The following is a 16,468-nucleotide window of genomic DNA, read 5'->3' as shown; positions in this document are numbered from 1 at the left end:
TAAATATTAAAGGAAAATCCAAATTTGAAGTATTAACACTAAATTTGAGGTATTATGACCAAATTTAAGATGATCGAATCCCTTTTGATCACCGATAGATTTTAATTTTAAATTTAAAAACAAGTTTTGAGGCATTAAAAATTAAATATAAACTCATAAAAATTTAACTAACAAAAAAAAAAAAAAAAAAATTGACAAATTTTTTTTTTATTATTATTTTTTAATTTACGTCCTACGCTAAGCTGCCTTTTGGCAGCCGCCTAGCAGGGCTTATATTATGCCTTCTGTCACGCGTTGACCAAAAAGAGAGCAAAGGACAAAAGACTCCACGCCCTTTTCTTTTTCTTTTTTTGTAGCATAAAGAGAAAGAAGGAAGGAGATGCATGTGCAGCCAAGGTGTACCTGTAAAGAGTCGGTAGCCACGAGGATTGACCTGTCATATTCAATATCTAGCTTGGGAGCCACGAGGATCGAGGGTGGACATGGGGCTAGCGATCTCCACGGGGGACCAAACCTATAGATAATACTAGATATTTTAAAAAATTATTATTATTATTAGACATTGTCACTTCAACTTTGTATAATATTCTTAAACAGTAAATTACACTTCCCTTAAAAATGGTTATGTAATTTGCCACTTGGAACGCTCATTTTTTACCTATTTAAATTCGTGTTATGATCTTAACCCTCAAGAGTTTAATCAAATTGTTTTCAAGAGGTAATTCAATCGGCTGGAGACCACGTCTTATAAAGTGAAAGTCTCTAGCTCCAATCCCCCTCCCATCTTTTGTGTGGACATGTTAAAAAAAAAAAAAAAAGTGTTTAACCAAATTAATATCTAATAATTTTAGAGCTTTTGAATTAATGGTTAGAACCTTAACAATTAGTATTACAGCAACCACCACATCCCGATTTGAGTAATAAAAAGGGAGACATATAAGCCGGATTTAAATGTTTTAGCATTATATATATATATATATATATATATATATATATATATATAATTGTTAAGTTATTAAATATTAATAAGTAAGTAGACCCGTTAAAAGAAAAATTGCTACAATCGAGTTAGTGTCAATAAAGTAAGTCACCATAAACAATGAATTCTGAAGCATGATGAAATGTTACAATCCTAAAAGTTAAGAGTTTGATCAAATCAATATTTAACCGTACTAAAACTTCTAAGTGAAACTAGTAGACCCTTAACATTTTACACATTTTCCAGGGGACCCTTCTACAAATTGTTGAAGGGGGAGTCATGCTTACAGCCCTTATAATCACATATCACCTCTCATTTTTCTGAGTTAAAAGTGTCTCACAGCGACGAAGAAATTTGCCTTTAGAGTATCATTTATCAAAAGGATGGCGGCTTCCAACCCAAAGATTTCTGCATTCCGTCATTGAAAAAGGACCAAGATGCTGCTCCTCTTGGAGAAGAAAAATGAAAAGTGATATTTGAACTAGTGACCACTACTTTATAAGACGTGGTCTCTAGTTCAAATACTCAAAGTCGGCAGTACTCAAAGTCGACAGTCGTAGGTAAGGAAGAGTAGAAGTCTCCGTTTCAAGTCAAAGAATGTGAAAATGATTTTTTTTTCCCCTTCTAAAGAAGAAAAAAAGAGGAGAATTATTGAAAATGTTTTCAAATAAAGCGGCTCGCTTTGGCAATGTGGTAGATCCTAATATCTTCGATGCAGTCTAATTATAGAAGGAATGGGGTTAATTAAAAGGGGAAAAAGGGTTAGAAAGGAGATCTTTTCCCACTATTAACTCTTGAAGAAGAAAATTGTAGGAGAATGATTGAGATGTTTTCAAAAAACACTGCCCGTTTTGTAATACCTTCAATGCAGTCCAATTATAGAAGGCCAGAATGGGGTTAATTAGAAGGGGAAAAAGGGTTAGAAGTGAGTTCTTTTTCCACTCATAGCTCTTGAAGAAGAAAAAAGGGGGGAATGATTAAGAATATTTTCAAACAGAGCTGCCCGTTCTGCAATATCTTCAATGCAATCCAATTATAAAAGGAATGGGGTTAATTAAAAGGGGGAAAATGGTTAAAAATGATCTCTTTTTTCACTCCTTGAAGAAGAAAAAAGAGGAGAATGATTGAGAATGTTTTCAAACAAAGCTGCCAATTTTGCAATATGGTACTAGATCTTAATATCTTCAATGCAGTATAATTATAGAAGGAATTGCTAGATTACCACTTATTCTAAAAATTGTGTTCAATTTCTCTTTTAATAGGGTGATGGCCAACACGTGAAAGAAAGTAAATAAACTTGGCTTTGATACCATGCACTCGAGCGCACAATTGCTTCAACTGCCGGTTCCTTAACAGTTCAAAAGCTTAAACATTTTTTTTTTTTTAAAAAAAAAAAAAGCTTAAACTTTTAGAATAAATGACAACCGCTCTTTTTTACGAACAAAGCGGCTCATTTTGCAATATGGTAGATCCCAATATCTTCAATGCTACCAATTACGTAAGGATGTCGGCGACTGAAAAAAAAAACAAACAAAAAAAAGGAAAGAAAAGTTGATGTTGGCATGTATGGGGAGGATTAATAGAGAAGATGATTTAAAGCTGGCTAGAACAATAGAAGGGGTCCCAAAACCTTTTCACTGTGCTTGGTGATGGTTTGAGAAAAGGGGTACAGAAAAAGTGGGGTCAGCTCAAGGGTAGGAAAGGTTCAAAGCCTTGAGGGAAGCTTTCATTGTCTCTCTTTCTTTTATAGTCAAATCAAAAGCCCTCCCTCTCCCTTTCTCTCTTATATAAATATATTTATGCATATACAAAATACGGTCCACAAAGCCATATTATAGCGGGAAGCTGAGAAAGCCACCATCTTTAACAATTGCAATACATATATATAAGTTAAAGAAAATAGTTTGGGCAATCAAAGGTATCAAACCAAATCTCAGCCAACCCCACTTTCGTGCTCGCAGGTAATCTCTCTCTCTCATACAGTCATACACATGCACATAGTAGGCGGTACAGATGTTTTTTGGGGTGTGCTCTATTCTGCTTCTTGGATTATTTTCTTGAGGCATTTATGTGGTTAATAGAATTGGGTTTGGTTCTCTCTTTTTTTTTTTCTTTTTTTTTTTTTTTTTTTTTTTTCTGGGTTTTGTCCAATTATCCATTTGGTTTCTCAGAACAGGGAAGACAAAGAAGGAAACTTTTGAATCCTCTGTTTGATATTGGGTCTCGGTTTTGGAAAATCTTTCGAGATTTTGAATATTGTAATTTCATTCTGAGCGGATAGACTTCTGGGTTTCAAGGTCGTTTCAGAAGTCAAACTTATTAAAAGTCTCTCTCTGTGTTTACCACCTGCCCCTGTAAATTCATTATTCAAACAGGCTTGTGAAGGATATATATCATCAATCACGTTGTCAGCTGTATTTTATCTGTTTGGTTGCCATGAAACCTGGGGAGAAGTGGAAAATGGAAGTCTTAAATCTTTCTTTTCTTGTTTTTTTAATATAATATTTATGATTTTCTTATAAAAGATATAATATTTATAACTCTAAAATTTCTGTTCTTTTCCTACATTATGTCAAGAACAAATGGTAATGTTTCTGCATTTCTTCTTCTAGCATGAACTATTGTGATTTTTAACGTCCATAAAATTTTTAATGTCCATAAAATTTATGTTCTTAGCTACAAATTATTTATATTTGTTCATACATACATACGTAACATATATGCATATTTATATTTATATTATTTATATATGTATGTGTGTAGACGGAGCAACAAGCATGTCAGCCACTAGTTGCGTTTGGTATTAAAACGATAAATACAAAGATGTGGTGGAAATTTCAGAAACTCTAAGAAACACAAGGAAAACACTTGTAAGCAGATGTATTTAAACCTTAAAACCAGGAAAACACTTGTAAGCAGATGTGACCTCCCCTGATCAACCCCAAATTTCCACCACATAAACCCTTGTATTTATGCGTTTTTATATCAGAAACAACTGGTGGTGACATGGTTTTTGCTAAGTCCCACGTGGATGTGGATGTGACTGAACTTGAGAGCATATGTTAGTTGCTTTTGGGTTTCTCCATTTCATGAGGCCATAAACTATGTCCCTTGTTTCTTGACTAGTCCTTTGATTTCTATAATTCTTCTTTCTTTTCCATTTGATATCATTAAACAATTTGTGTTTGTTATCACGTAATACACTTGAAAAAGAATAAGAAAAAACTGCAAGTGTCTATAGAAAAAGAGATCGCCTATCTTGAGATGTGCATCCTTGATGAATATGTTTCAGAGCCGTTCTGTCTCTGTTTCTGCACTGGATTCAAGCTACGTGGAGTGGAGAAATCTAATAGATTCAAACTGGATATTTCAGAAGCAAGATTAATCATATATGTGATGTATACTGTAGAATTTACAGTGTCAAGTGCGATCTGATGTAGTGAAGATAGCTTATATTTTGAATGAATTTCTCCTTGCATGATAGGCTGGTTTATCAGAGAGGCCATAGAAGGAAAACATTTTATCTATGGTGCTTGGAGCTTCTAATGCATACATTTTTCTTGGTCAAAACCAGATGGGTCTACCTTATTTCTGATGGTGTGGATTTCAATTGTTAGAGTCTGTGCTATCATGGTAATTGCAGTGGAAACCCTGGCCCATGATGATTTGGTCATAGAAGGCCCTGAATTATATTAGCTAACACTTCTCAGCACAGATGTCAGCAAAATGCTTCATAGAATTTCAATTCACTTGTATGTGGCGGTTTATGATAGACTAGTTCTTATTTCTGTTGGATGTTGGCAGGTGGGGCTTTTCGTAGTGGTATGCATCATTGGCAAGAGTCTGCGGATTTTCAAGCTATCTGAAAGTGAACTGTATTTGTGTGTTTAATGGGCTGCTATTGCTCTAAGAAAGCTAAAAGTACAGGGCATGAGGATCCTACCATTCTTGCTGCTGAAACACCTTGTGAGTATGCATCTTGACACTGGTATACTCTTGCAACTTGCTGTTTGCATCTGCTTAACTTCAGTTATGAATCATCCTAGTCATTTTTTCCAACAATGTTGCTCATGAACCTGTGTATGGTCTCATCATCTTTTTCTGGGCTTCCATTCTTATGTGTTTCAAAACTGATATAAGACGTTAAGCTCTGGGAATTTAATATTGTGTGGTTCGGTTGGTAGATAATTGGGCTTCTAGCCTAATCATAGCAGGCTCAAGTCCTCTAATGAGTTACAGATCTGTATATTACATAGAACTGCATGAACCACTGAATGATTCAAGTTTTGGCATACGGCATGTGCTGGAAATCTCGTGTAATGAAAATTGATTTGATAATTGATACAATTGAAGGGGCTATGCCATAGTTTTGCTGAAAGACTTAGAGAATGTCATAGGTTGGGCAATTGAAATTTTCAAGCCAGATCAAATATAATTATAACAATATTAAAAATAAAGAGGCATTACAAGGTGCAAAAAGGAGCATTCAAGTCATCTATGGTATGATTAGGTTAGAAAGAGAATAGTGTTCCTAGTCTAGTTTCAGCTAGATGAAGTTCTTCCAGTTTCAATCCATCAAGCATGCTGCTAAAGATATAGCCGCACCTGCTGACTCCTTACTGTCATGATTTAGATATGACCCAAGATTTTATAGGTTGATTTCTGCTTCCTTTCCATCATTGCAGTTACTGTCAGTGAAGTAGACGCCTTATATGAGCTTTTTAAGAAATTGAGCAGTTCAATAATTGATGATGGCCTCATTCACAAGGTGAGTTTGCTAGGCTTATTGAAATTCAATTGAGCTTCATTATTGGCTACTTTTAGGAATCCAATTTATGTTAGGTATATAATGTTATAACTCCATCAAATTTTGTATCTAGTTACTCTGATGGTTTTGGTTTTTTAGTTTCTAAAAAATAATAAGTTATAAGCTTTCTTGTCAGCAGGAAGAATTCCAGTTTGCACTTTTCAGGAATAAAAATAAAAGAAATCTCTTTGCAGACAGGGTACGTAATACTCACTCCTCGTCTCTAGTTTTGTGATTCTTTGATTTCATCCTTGTGCTGGAGATTCAAGCTATTACAAATACTGAACAAATAATATCCAAGTAGCAATTGCCGATATTGTTGAGATTCTAAATTGCTAATGGTGGTTTGAAATTCTAAGCTTCTTCAATTTTTCTTTTTTGCATATATGAAGATCAACTTTTTTTTTGGACAAATTAGAATGTGAAATTTTGGTCTTTTTCTTATCTTATTTCTAAATAAATCGGCTTGGTATTTTCTTGTAGATTTTTGATGTATTTGATGTGAAGCGCAATGGGGTTATCGAGTTTGGAGAATTTGTTCGATCATTGGGTGTCTTTCATCCGAATGCGCCTATAGAGGACAAAATCACATGTAGGTCTGATTTTTCCTTTATATATTTAGACTCATGTTTCAGTTTCAAATTTCTGTTGTAAGTTAAACTGGAGTAGCTATGCCTATATATTTTTTCACGTGAATATTCTCCAGTGATTCTACTAATCACATTATCCTCTACCAAAATGGTGGAATCTTTTTGCAGTTGCTTTTAAACTGTATGACCTGAGGCAAACGGGATATATTGAGCGAGAGGAGGTGAGTATTGCAAATTCCTTTCCTTCCATCTCACGTAAACCTGCAGATTCCACTTTCTATTAATTAAATTCATTCTTACGTATTACTGAAATTTCTTTTACAACGCGAAGGCTATAATCCAAACCTACTTAGAAATGAGTTATATTGCAAACCCCAGCATTTAGCTTTAATCTCTGGCCAGTGTTTCAGTGATTCTTACCTGTTGAATATCATTGATCAACGAATGTGGTAGTGAAAATTTCAAGGTTGATGGTGGTAAAGATGTGTTTCTGAATCTGCCTTGAGCAACCTAAGCTTACAATATTTTACCATTATCTGACAGTTGAAGGAGATGGTATTGGCACTTTTGCATGAATCAGATTTGGTACTTTCTGATGATGTCGTTGAAACAATCGTGGATAAGGTGCAGATTACTACCTTTCCCCTACACTTTTTCATGCTCATTCTGAATAAATACTCTAAAGTTCTTGTCTATTGTCATAGACATTTGGTGAAGCGGATGCAAAAGGTGATGGAAGAATTGATCAAGAAGAGTGGAAGGATTTTGTCTTGAAGAATCCATCTCTGATTAAAAACATGACCCTGCCATATTTAAAGTAAGTTCTGCATAGTGTTTCTCAATTTTTCGATCACCCAAGAACTTGGGATTTTCTTGTTTTGACAAACAAGTCACTCAGCTTGCTGCAGTCATTTGGTGGATATTTCGAGTTTTATATTAGTGGTTATGTATACAACTAGTTGCCTGAGCTGACTCCCTGACATCTCATTTTTTTCCCTATTTTCCAGGGATATAACCCTAACATTTCCAAGCTTTGTGGTAAGTTCTGAAGTTGAAGATTCAGAACTATAAGACCTAGAACTCCATAAAAAATGTATCAAAGATGGCATGTCCCATGATGGTGAAATATTTTGGATTAACTTTTCTACAATGGAATGCGGATTTTTGGAACGTTATCGTCTTTAACCACAGTTCAAGAACTAGAAGAAGAAGAAGAGTTTGCAATCCCATGAAGGACAGCCAACAACTAAGACTCCCTTTGCCATCTTCAAATACTTAACATGGGGGGGGGGGGGGGGGGGGGGGGGGGTGGGGTTTGGTACTGGCATATTATGCATAGGTTTCATGTATGTTGATGGCATGTTGTGCATACCTTTTATAATTTTATATAAATTCAGTAAAGAGAGTGTACTAATATGCTTGTTATTGTTTTGATCAAAGTGTAGTTTGTCCAGGCACTCATGAGCTCTTTCTTGATATATGCTGCTGTCTGCATTATAAAACTCATCTTCTAATACTTGGCTCCACCCAAATCATTGGAGATTCTTCAAACGAATAAATGGTAGAGACGGCCTTGGTGAAAAAATAACTTCAATTCTCTCCCAATCATCCTATTTCTACTGTTTAATTTTTTAACCAGAGGCAAATCTTTCCATTTTTCAAGAATTAGACCCAACTTTTATGAAGAAAAGTCCTATATTTTCAAAACTAACAAGTAAATTCAAATTCAACTGATAAAAGTATCAAAATGAACTAATTATAAGTGAATTAGAGGTATACTTAGGCACTCACATAAGTCGAATAACATTTGAGATAATAGACAGTGAAACACAATGAGAAAAGAAAAGGAAGTAAGAATAGTTTTATTGTTTACTTACAACATCATCTCTCCCATGAAATACAAAATACTATATTTACATGATAATTTAAAATAAATGACAAGAAATGTATTAAGTGCCAGCAAGGCATTGACATTACTTATCTTGTAGTTATCTACTAATCAGCTAAATGATAGCATTGATTGATGCTAATTGCACTAACAGTCTCCAATGTATGTGACGTGTCAAATCAACAGTTTTAATACCCGCACAATCCACCTCACATATATGAGCAGTGAATTGCTAGCCGTCGATCTAAATTTTTTTTTTAAAAAAATAATAAATAAATAAAATTATTCCATGCAAACAAGCGCAACAAAATTTCTAAATTTAGAAAAAATCTAAAATCTAACAGATAAATATAAATGTAGTCAATCCCGTTTCCGTTTCCTTGTTATTCAACGCATTTCAGGTCTCGTCCGCTCTGTTGTAAACTCTAAGAAAGCCCAAAAATAGATCTCCCTCTCTCTCTCTCTCTGAAACTCCAATTCCTAAGAATCCGATTCCTGTTCCAATTCCGATTCCGATTCCGATTCGTTTCTCCCAGGAATCCAAAATCCGTTAACATAGCTCTTTCTTTGCTTTCATGGACGATCCTTTTCAGCTCTTTCTAAGGTTTTGATTCCAAACTAATTATCCTATTTAAAATTAAAGAAAAAAGTATCAAAGAGTTTATCTTTATTTTAATATTGCTTATGCTTAGTTCTTTTCTTTCTTGGGTTTTTACGGAGAAAAGTTTTGGTTCGGTGCAGATTCATATTTTGTGATCCGATCCAGTGGATAATTTCCGAGAGCTTTGTTAGAGAAGTGATTTGTGGAGTTTCTTAACAGGTTAGAATCTTTGCAAATGTATATAATGTAATTATTATTTATTTCCGCATGGTCATCGCGTTCTTATTTGAGACGGGTTTTTAGTTTTTTATGTTGAATAATTTAATCACTATGGAAGAAAATTATAGAGTGAGGATTCGAGGGCAGAACTGCTCTCATATCTTCAATTAGCGGTTGTCCCAAAAGTTTAAATCGGTTAAAAAATGATGAATTTAATTATTCAATTAATATTCTAACAGAATTACTAAAACTTTGTTTTTTTGTTGCTGAGTAAAAAAAAAAAAAGAATTTCGTGCTGATTCCACCTTGTTGCCTAGAGCTCGCAACTCTTATATTTTGCTATTTTTGCTGTACGATCGTTATCAGAAGTTCATGCTGAACTAAGCTATCAGTCTCAATTAAGTAAACTTTTTTTTTTCCTGTCTGGATTTAATGAAGAATCTTAGCCTCATTCAGTGATGAATCTAAGATGTAGGAATAAGTTTATATTCCCTCATAGTTGTTCTCAGTAATTAAAGATTTTTGTTATTAATTCACGGTTTGTGATATTGGTGGCCATAAACACTTTTAAGTATTTTGGCATTTTTGGGTTCTGATCAATGTGTGTGTGTATGTATCTGATGCACTACATTTTCTTAATAATGAAACAGAGGTGGACCATAATTGGATAACTGCTTTTGTGATCTATTATTCATTAGGTTCCTGTTCTGTTTCAGTTTGTTCAACACTTGTTAGTGCATTGGTAATGCAATCAGTTGACGAGGACCATAAGAAGAAAAAGAAGAATCTGAAGCGTTCAAGATCGACCAATTGCGATATGCCTGTGACTGACTCAAACGTTGCACCTACTCTTGATAACTGTACTTTTTTCCCGGTTGAAGAGATTGTGCAACACCCGTTGCCTGGTTATGTTGCGCCTACTTCAATCAGTTTCAGTCCTGATGATAGTATAATAACTTATTTGTTTAGTCCAGATCAGACTTTGAACAGAAAGGTCTTTTCATTTGATCTCAAGACTGGCAAACAAGAATTGTTCTTTAGTCCCCCAGATGGTGGGCTAGACGAGAGTAATATATCACCAGAAGAGAAGTTGAGGAGGGAAAGACTGAGGGAGCGTGGGTTGGGAGTGACACGGTATGAATGGGTGAAGATGGGCTCAAAAAAGAAATCAATTATGGTGCCTTTGCCAGCTGGGGTTTGTTCCTTTATCCTTTAGATTAGTAGTATTATATTATGTCGTTATTGAATTATATAGTAAGTGATATTCTTCCGTTTTTTGAATCGCTGTACCTTCTTCTAGCACCTTTTTTGATATTTTTTCTTAGGCCAATGATATTATGTATTATGTCCTCAATGGTTTTTTTGTACCATTAATATCACAAATCTAAGAGGATAAGTCCTTTGATTCATTTCTCTTGTTTGGGTTTTGGGTTATAGCAACAAATGTAGAAATGGACTATTATTATTTTTTTTTGATAAGTAATGTTTATATATCAAAAGCGCAGAGGGGCGCAACCCTAGTACACAGGGGGTATACAAGGGAAACGACTAGCTAGAAGAAGAAAAAAGAACAAGAAAATCAAGATAGCTAATAACTATAGGAGCAAGCCAAGCCGTTGTCCAGGTGTAAAGTGTATGGAAAAAGAAGGCCGTGAGCTCCTCCAATGATCTCTCAGAATCCTCAAAGCATCTCTCGTTCCTTTCTAATGGACTATTATTAATAAGTTGCAAATTAGAAGTGAGTTAAGAAAATGTATGTCAGTACATTTTTTTGAATTCCTAAGGATGTCGTCGATTTTGCCACCAACACCACCATTGTTGACACCATTTATCCAACCATTCATCTCCTCTATGATGGCCTACTTTAATACCATTACTGTCACCACCTCCACTTTTGGAATTATCGATACCATCTTCACATGCCATGTTTTCAACTATACGCTGATTTTAAAACCATCACCAATATCTCGTCTCACTGTCATCGCCACCTCTAACTCGTTTAGTAGTTCCTCTGATATAACTTTCTTCAGCTTTATGATCCCAGCACATTTACACCTCCTCTTATTCCACAGATCTTAATGTACTGATCAACATTTAACTAGTATGGATTTTAGCTCCACCGAGTTTCACTAATACAGTTCTCCATTAGAATTTTTTTACCAAATTTGTTGTATGCTTATTACCTATTTTTCATCTTTTTTGATTCTAGAGACTGGAGGATAGTTGTATTAGGTGGACGCCCAATGTAATATTTTTTTAGCCAATCCTATGTGTACAGATAGTTGAAAACTTATGAAGCTAATCCTGGCAATGACCAGAAGGGAAAAAATAAGTCTGGCATGAAATATTTGGGGTGGCTGTTATATGCATATTATTACTGTTATTTGACAGAGTTGGAACATGCTAGTTGAATCTGTGAACATGTTCTGTTTTTTATGAACTGAATTTCTCTCCAACTATTAGTGATTTGTGTCCCATCAATGCAATCAGTGCTTATCGACCTTATACCTCCAGAGATCACTTCTGTTATTACCATGTTTGATGTTGTATCTATGTATTGGGGCTGCTCTATTGATGTTCTATGAACTTGAAATAATTGGGTTTCTACTGATGATTCAGTCTCTCTATGGACAGATTTATTTCCAGGAGTTTTCTTGTTCAAAACCAGAGCTCAAGCTTCCAAGTGCATCGTGTTCACCTATTATTGATCCGCATCTATCCCCAGATGGCACAATGGTTGCGTATGTAAGAGATTGGGAGTTGCATGTTCTCGATCTCATGCACAATGAATCAATACAGTTGACTTATGGTGCCAATGGAAACTCTTTGGTATGTAAAATGTAGGTTTGGACCTTTATGATATAATTGATACTGGAAGCTAGTAATGGTTCCACTTTTTTTTCTGTATCGTATATGAAGTTTTACATCCATACTTCTTTATTTGCTTTACAACTGATCCATCATCCATCTATCTTAGTCTCACTATTTAAATTTCTGAATTTTTGGGCTGATGGGCATTTTAAGGTTGGATAATTAAAACCTATTCTTGTGTATGCAATACATTGTTGTGTGAATGCAAAAGGGCGGATAATGAAGTTTCCCTCTGATTTGTTGAAGATGCAATAAATTTCCAATCTCTTGGCATTCTATCATTTTTTTTCTTCTTAAATATGACACTTGATTCTTGTGTATTGCAGACTCATGGCCTTGCTGAATATATAGCTCAGGTGAGAATTTCATTTGATCTTCATTCCCACTTTATATATATGTAAAGTTAGGCAACGAGTTGGTTTCCTTCTTGTAAGTAATTCCTGCTTTTAAGTGTTTAAGTGTAAAAATTACTTTGCTTTCAGAAGCAAAAAAAGTGATTCAAAACACTGCCAAATTATTTATTTTTTGTTTCTTTATTCATATTGTTAGCTTTTGTTTAGTTGTAAATATTTCTGATTGCAGGAGGAGATGGATCGGAAGAATGGGTACTGGTGGTCGTTAGACAGCAAGTATATTGCATTCACACAAGTTGATTCTTCTGAGATACCTCTTTTCAGAATTATGCACCAAGGTAAAAGCTCAGTTGGTTCAGAGGCACAGGAAGACCACGCATATCCTTTTGCCGGGGCGTCAAATGTCAAAGTTTGCCTTGGGATAGTTTCTGCTGCTGGTGGTCCTATTACTTGGATGGATCTTTTCTGTGGAAGAACAGATCAGGCAAACAGTGAGGAGGAATATTTGGCTAGAGTCCACTGGATGCATGGAAATATTCTCATAGCTCAGGTTTTGAACAGGTCTCACTCCAAGCTAAAGATCCTTAAGTTTGATATTAAAACAGGCCAAGGGAAAATCATATTGGTAGAAGAACAAGGTGCATGGGTTAATTTACATGACTGCTTCACACCTCTAGACAAAGGAGTCACCAGATTTTCTGGGGGATTTATCTGGGCGAGTGAAAAAACAGGATTTAGACATCTTTATCTGCATGATGCAAATGGGACTTGCTTAGGACCTATAACTGAAGGTGATTGGATGGTTGAGCAAATTGCTGGTGTAAATGAGGCTGCGGGGCTTTTGTATTTCACTGGAACTTTAGATGGGCCTTTGGAATCTAACCTTTACTGTGCTAAACTATTCATAGATGGAAACAAACCCCTAGAGCCGCCAGTGAGATTGACTCGTAGCAAAGGAAAACATGTGGTTGTGCTTGATCATCATATGCGTACTTTTGTTGATGTCCATGATTCTCTTGATTCTCCCCCTAGGATTTTGATTTGCTCATTGGAAGATGGAAGCCTAATCATGCCTCTGTATGAGCAGCCATTTACCATTCCAAGATTCAAAAGGCTTCAACTTGACCCTCCAGAGATAGTTGAAATACAGGCAAATGATGGGACTACATTGTATGGGGCTTTATATAAGCCTGATGAAACACGATTTGGACCTCCACCATACAAAACCTTGATCAGCGTGTATGGCGGTCCGAGTGTACAGCTTGTTTGTGATTCTTGGATAAATACAGTTGACATGAGAGCACAGTATCTTCGAAGCCAAGGCATCTTAGTATGGAAGGTTAGTATTGTCCATTTAAATATCTTAATTGTTTGCCTGATTTTTCATTTGCAAAACTCTTAGAAGTAGTGAAAAAAGATAATATGGATACGAAGGAAAGCAGAGTATGACCTTAGAAATGGTAGAAATTAAAAAAGATACATGTAGCTGAATCCAATTAGCTGATATGGGATGCATAGAGCTACTCTCAATTAGTTTGGATTAAGGCTTAGCTGACCAGCGTTGAGTTAAACTTCTGATCTGACAGTCATTAGTGAAATATTCTGATTCCCATACATTAGGATGTTGAGTCATGGCTCATCTTTGAGTGCTTTATTTTTCTTTACTCTCTTTTGGTAGATGGGGCTTATGGTAATCTGTTATACATGGGTAATACATTTATTAGACGTGGGTACTACATGTACTTATAAAAACCAGAGAGATAAAAGCGCATGAAGTTTTATTGAACAAGGTGTTTTTTCACCTGTCCGTGCTCTGTTGACCTGTCCAACACTGGGGGTATTAGCTAGGCGTTTCAAATCCCACTCATTTTTTGGTCAAGTCTGGAATGCCTACTCCACATGCTTTGATGTGTCAAACATATAGATAAAAGCTATCCCCTGCCTGCTTCTCTGATATGTCTTGTCCAACATCATGCTACTCATTTGAAAAAATGGAAGTTTCATTGCTCTGATTCTTCTACGCTTTACAGTTAGATAATAGAGGAACTGCGCGACGTGGACTCAAGTTTGAAGGCTCTCTAAAATACAAGGTTGGTCAGATTGATGCTGATGATCAGCTCACTGGTGCTGAATGGCTTATCAAACAAGGGCTAGCTAAAGCTGGCCATATTGGGTTGTATGGATGGAGCTATGGCGGATATCTCTCGGCTATGACCTTGGCCAGGTTTCCTGATGTCTTCCGGTGTGCCATTTCTGGTGCCCCTGTAACAGCCTGGGATGGGTACGACACATTTTACACTGAAAAGTACATGGGATTGCCTTCCGAGAATTCGTCAGGTTATGAGAACAGCTCTGTGATGCACCATGTGCACAAGATGAAAGGGAGGTTGTTACTTGTGCATGGCATGATTGATGAGAATGTACACTTTAGGCACAGTGCGAGGCTGTTGAATGCTCTTGCGATGGCTGGGAAGCCTTACGAACTCTTAATTTTCCCAGACGAACGACACATGCCACGCCGGCATCGGGATCGAATTTATATGGAAGAGAGAATTTGGGATTTCATAGAGAGGAGTCTGTGAAGTTACAAGTTTTTGTTAATATCTTTGTTGTTGAAATGGAGAAAATTCTGGGGGCCTTTTTACTGTTTCAAAATTTATTTTCTTGGTTCTTTCCAACTGAGTTTGTGTTTCATTTCCTTCTATAGCCCTTGTAAAGAATGGAAGAGCTCTTTGGCATATTTCAGTCCTTTGTAATAAGTCGTATGGTGGAATTTGTGTATCGAATCCCCACATAATGGAAATATTCTGTAGGAGTCATTACTCTCTGGAACTGATGGTGTTCAACTTTTCCATATAAACTCGACTTCTTCCAAAAGGTTCACACGCATAAGTATTTATTTTTTTATTTTTTGAAAAGAGTAGTGGATGATGTCAATGAGGCCTAGTCCCAAACTCATCACTGGGTCATCATATATCAATGGGTGAAAACTGAAAAGCCTCATTACAACTAGTTAATATCCCAACACTCAAATAAAATAGCATACCTTTTGGACTTGATTCGTTCATATCTCACTGCAAGAAATGTGTCTGCTGGCAAAGGGCCCTTGGTCATATAAACTATGATGGCGCTTGGCCCCATGGATTCGATACTCGGTCCATCAATCAACTGGCCGAGAATAGTTGCATGGTACCACACTAGATTTCCTTTTTTGGCATGTCAATATCTATCTCCATGATTCTCGGAATAAAACGTGGCATAAAGTTACAGCAAAATCTGCTATAAAGAGTGGCAAACATCAAGTAAAAAGAGACTTTGTCTCTTTCTTTTGCACACTATCTTTGCTTTCTTGAAGATTAATTCCTTTGATATATATTAACATAAGCATCAGAACTATCCATGTCGACTCACTTTGGCATACTCTTTTGCTAAATTCTTCTCTCATTGTAGGTACTTCCGATTATTATCTCGGCACGCAGTTAACTTTTCTAACAATGCTAGGTTCACTTGATGACATATGTGTCATTGGAACCCTACAATTTAGTGCATGCATGTGCTGTGCCCCCCTCCCCCCAAAGCATTTTTAATGGATGCTAGGATTCGTTTGATGATACTTTGACCATTCTCTCTCCCTCTCCCTCTCCCTCTCCCTCTCTCTCTGCACGTTTGTGAGAAAAAGACATACCAAAAATTGTTCTCAATCCACTAAAATGGAACAAAAATTAATAGTAATTGTTGTTAATTATAATATCAAACTAGGGTCAAACAAAGCTAAAAAGTATTAGCGATCCGAGATGTGCCTCTAAAACTCCAATTCTTGGTAATTTATGTTCAGGGATATGTACCCCATATTGGTTGATTGGCTAAAAGCTTTACACTTTAATGGAACCCAAGGGTTTTGTTCAACAAGGACCCAGTGAACGTGCTAATGTGTTGATATAATACATGCTAATTAACTGCTGATCAATTACCACAAACAACTTTGAATATTTCAAGTCTAGGGTTTTCTTACCTTTCTTCTGTACCTTTTGGTTTGTATCAATGGTTGTTCCTCCCTTTTTTTTTTTTTTTTTTTTTTTTTGGTGGTCTTTCTGAAACTATCTTGATTTCAACAAAAGGATCAACACAAAGGATTTTATTTTAATGAGAAAATGAGTAGA

At 35.9% G+C, this 16,468-nt stretch overlaps 2 protein-coding genes across 7 annotated transcripts; both read left to right on the top strand.

Moving 5' to 3' along the window:
• Positions 1 to 2,588: 2,588 nt before the first annotated feature.
• SOS3 (Calcium-binding EF-hand family protein) lies at positions 2,589 to 7,659 on the top strand. 5 transcript variants are annotated; one of them, XM_059579108.2, is made up of 9 exons: positions 2,589 to 2,940; positions 4,784 to 4,945; positions 5,665 to 5,747; positions 5,926 to 5,985; positions 6,270 to 6,378; positions 6,545 to 6,597; positions 6,920 to 7,000; positions 7,081 to 7,193; positions 7,384 to 7,659. In XM_059579108.2, exons 2-9 carry the CDS (start codon positions 4,870 to 4,872, stop codon positions 7,445 to 7,447), a joined length of 639 nt encoding a protein of 212 aa, XP_059435091.2. In that variant the 5' UTR covers positions 2,589 to 2,940; positions 4,784 to 4,869; the 3' UTR covers positions 7,448 to 7,659. The 5 variants fall into 5 exon arrangements, with proteins under 5 accessions (XP_059435091.2, XP_059435090.2, XP_059435095.1 ...); XM_059579107.2 differs by having other exon boundaries at positions 5,923 to 5,985; XM_059579112.2 differs by having other exon boundaries at positions 4,784 to 4,949; positions 5,923 to 5,985.
• A 982-nt stretch (positions 7,660 to 8,641) lies between these two features.
• Positions 8,642 to 15,135, top strand: LOC132168041 (prolyl oligopeptidase family protein). 2 transcript variants are annotated; one of them, XM_059579106.2, is made up of 7 exons: positions 8,642 to 8,868; positions 9,006 to 9,084; positions 9,801 to 10,279; positions 11,719 to 11,913; positions 12,282 to 12,311; positions 12,538 to 13,647; positions 14,339 to 15,135. In XM_059579106.2, the coding sequence occupies exons 3-7, from the start codon at positions 9,830 to 9,832 to the stop codon at positions 14,888 to 14,890; spliced, it is 2,337 nt and encodes a 778-aa protein (XP_059435089.2). In that variant the 5' UTR covers positions 8,642 to 8,868; positions 9,006 to 9,084; positions 9,801 to 9,829; the 3' UTR covers positions 14,891 to 15,135. The 2 variants fall into 2 exon arrangements, with proteins under 2 accessions (XP_059435089.2, XP_088369876.1); XM_088513750.1 differs by having other exon boundaries at positions 8,990 to 9,084.
• Positions 15,136 to 16,468: the final 1,333 nt, after the last annotated feature.

This window comes from Corylus avellana, chromosome 2 (genome assembly GCF_965113065.1).
Source record: "Corylus avellana chromosome 2, dhCorAvel1.hap1.2, whole genome shotgun sequence".
NCBI lineage: Eukaryota > Viridiplantae > Streptophyta > Magnoliopsida > Fagales > Betulaceae > Corylus > Corylus avellana.
This window is presented reverse-complemented; position numbering and strand designations above follow the sequence as displayed.

Bases quoted from the DNA above. Each gene is read 5' to 3' on its own strand.
- LOC132168041 (XM_059579106.2), top strand. From the start codon at position 9,830: ATGCAATCAGTTGACGAGGACCATAAGAAGAAAAAGAAGAATCTGAAG. The intron at 12,312-12,537 runs GTGAGAATTTCA...TTCTGATTGCAG, and splicing joins TTGCTGAATATATAGCTCAG to GAGGAGATGGATCGGAAGAA. The intron at 13,648-14,338 runs GTTAGTATTGTC...TACGCTTTACAG, and splicing joins AAGGCATCTTAGTATGGAAG to TTAGATAATAGAGGAACTGC.
- SOS3 (XM_059579107.2), top strand. From the start codon at position 4,870: ATGGGCTGCTATTGCTCTAAGAAAGCTAAAAGTACAGGGCATGAGGAT. The intron at 5,748-5,922 runs GTGAGTTTGCTA...CTTTCTTGTCAG, and splicing joins ATGATGGCCTCATTCACAAG to CAGGAAGAATTCCAGTTTGC. The intron at 6,598-6,919 runs GTGAGTATTGCA...ATTATCTGACAG, and splicing joins GATATATTGAGCGAGAGGAG to TTGAAGGAGATGGTATTGGC.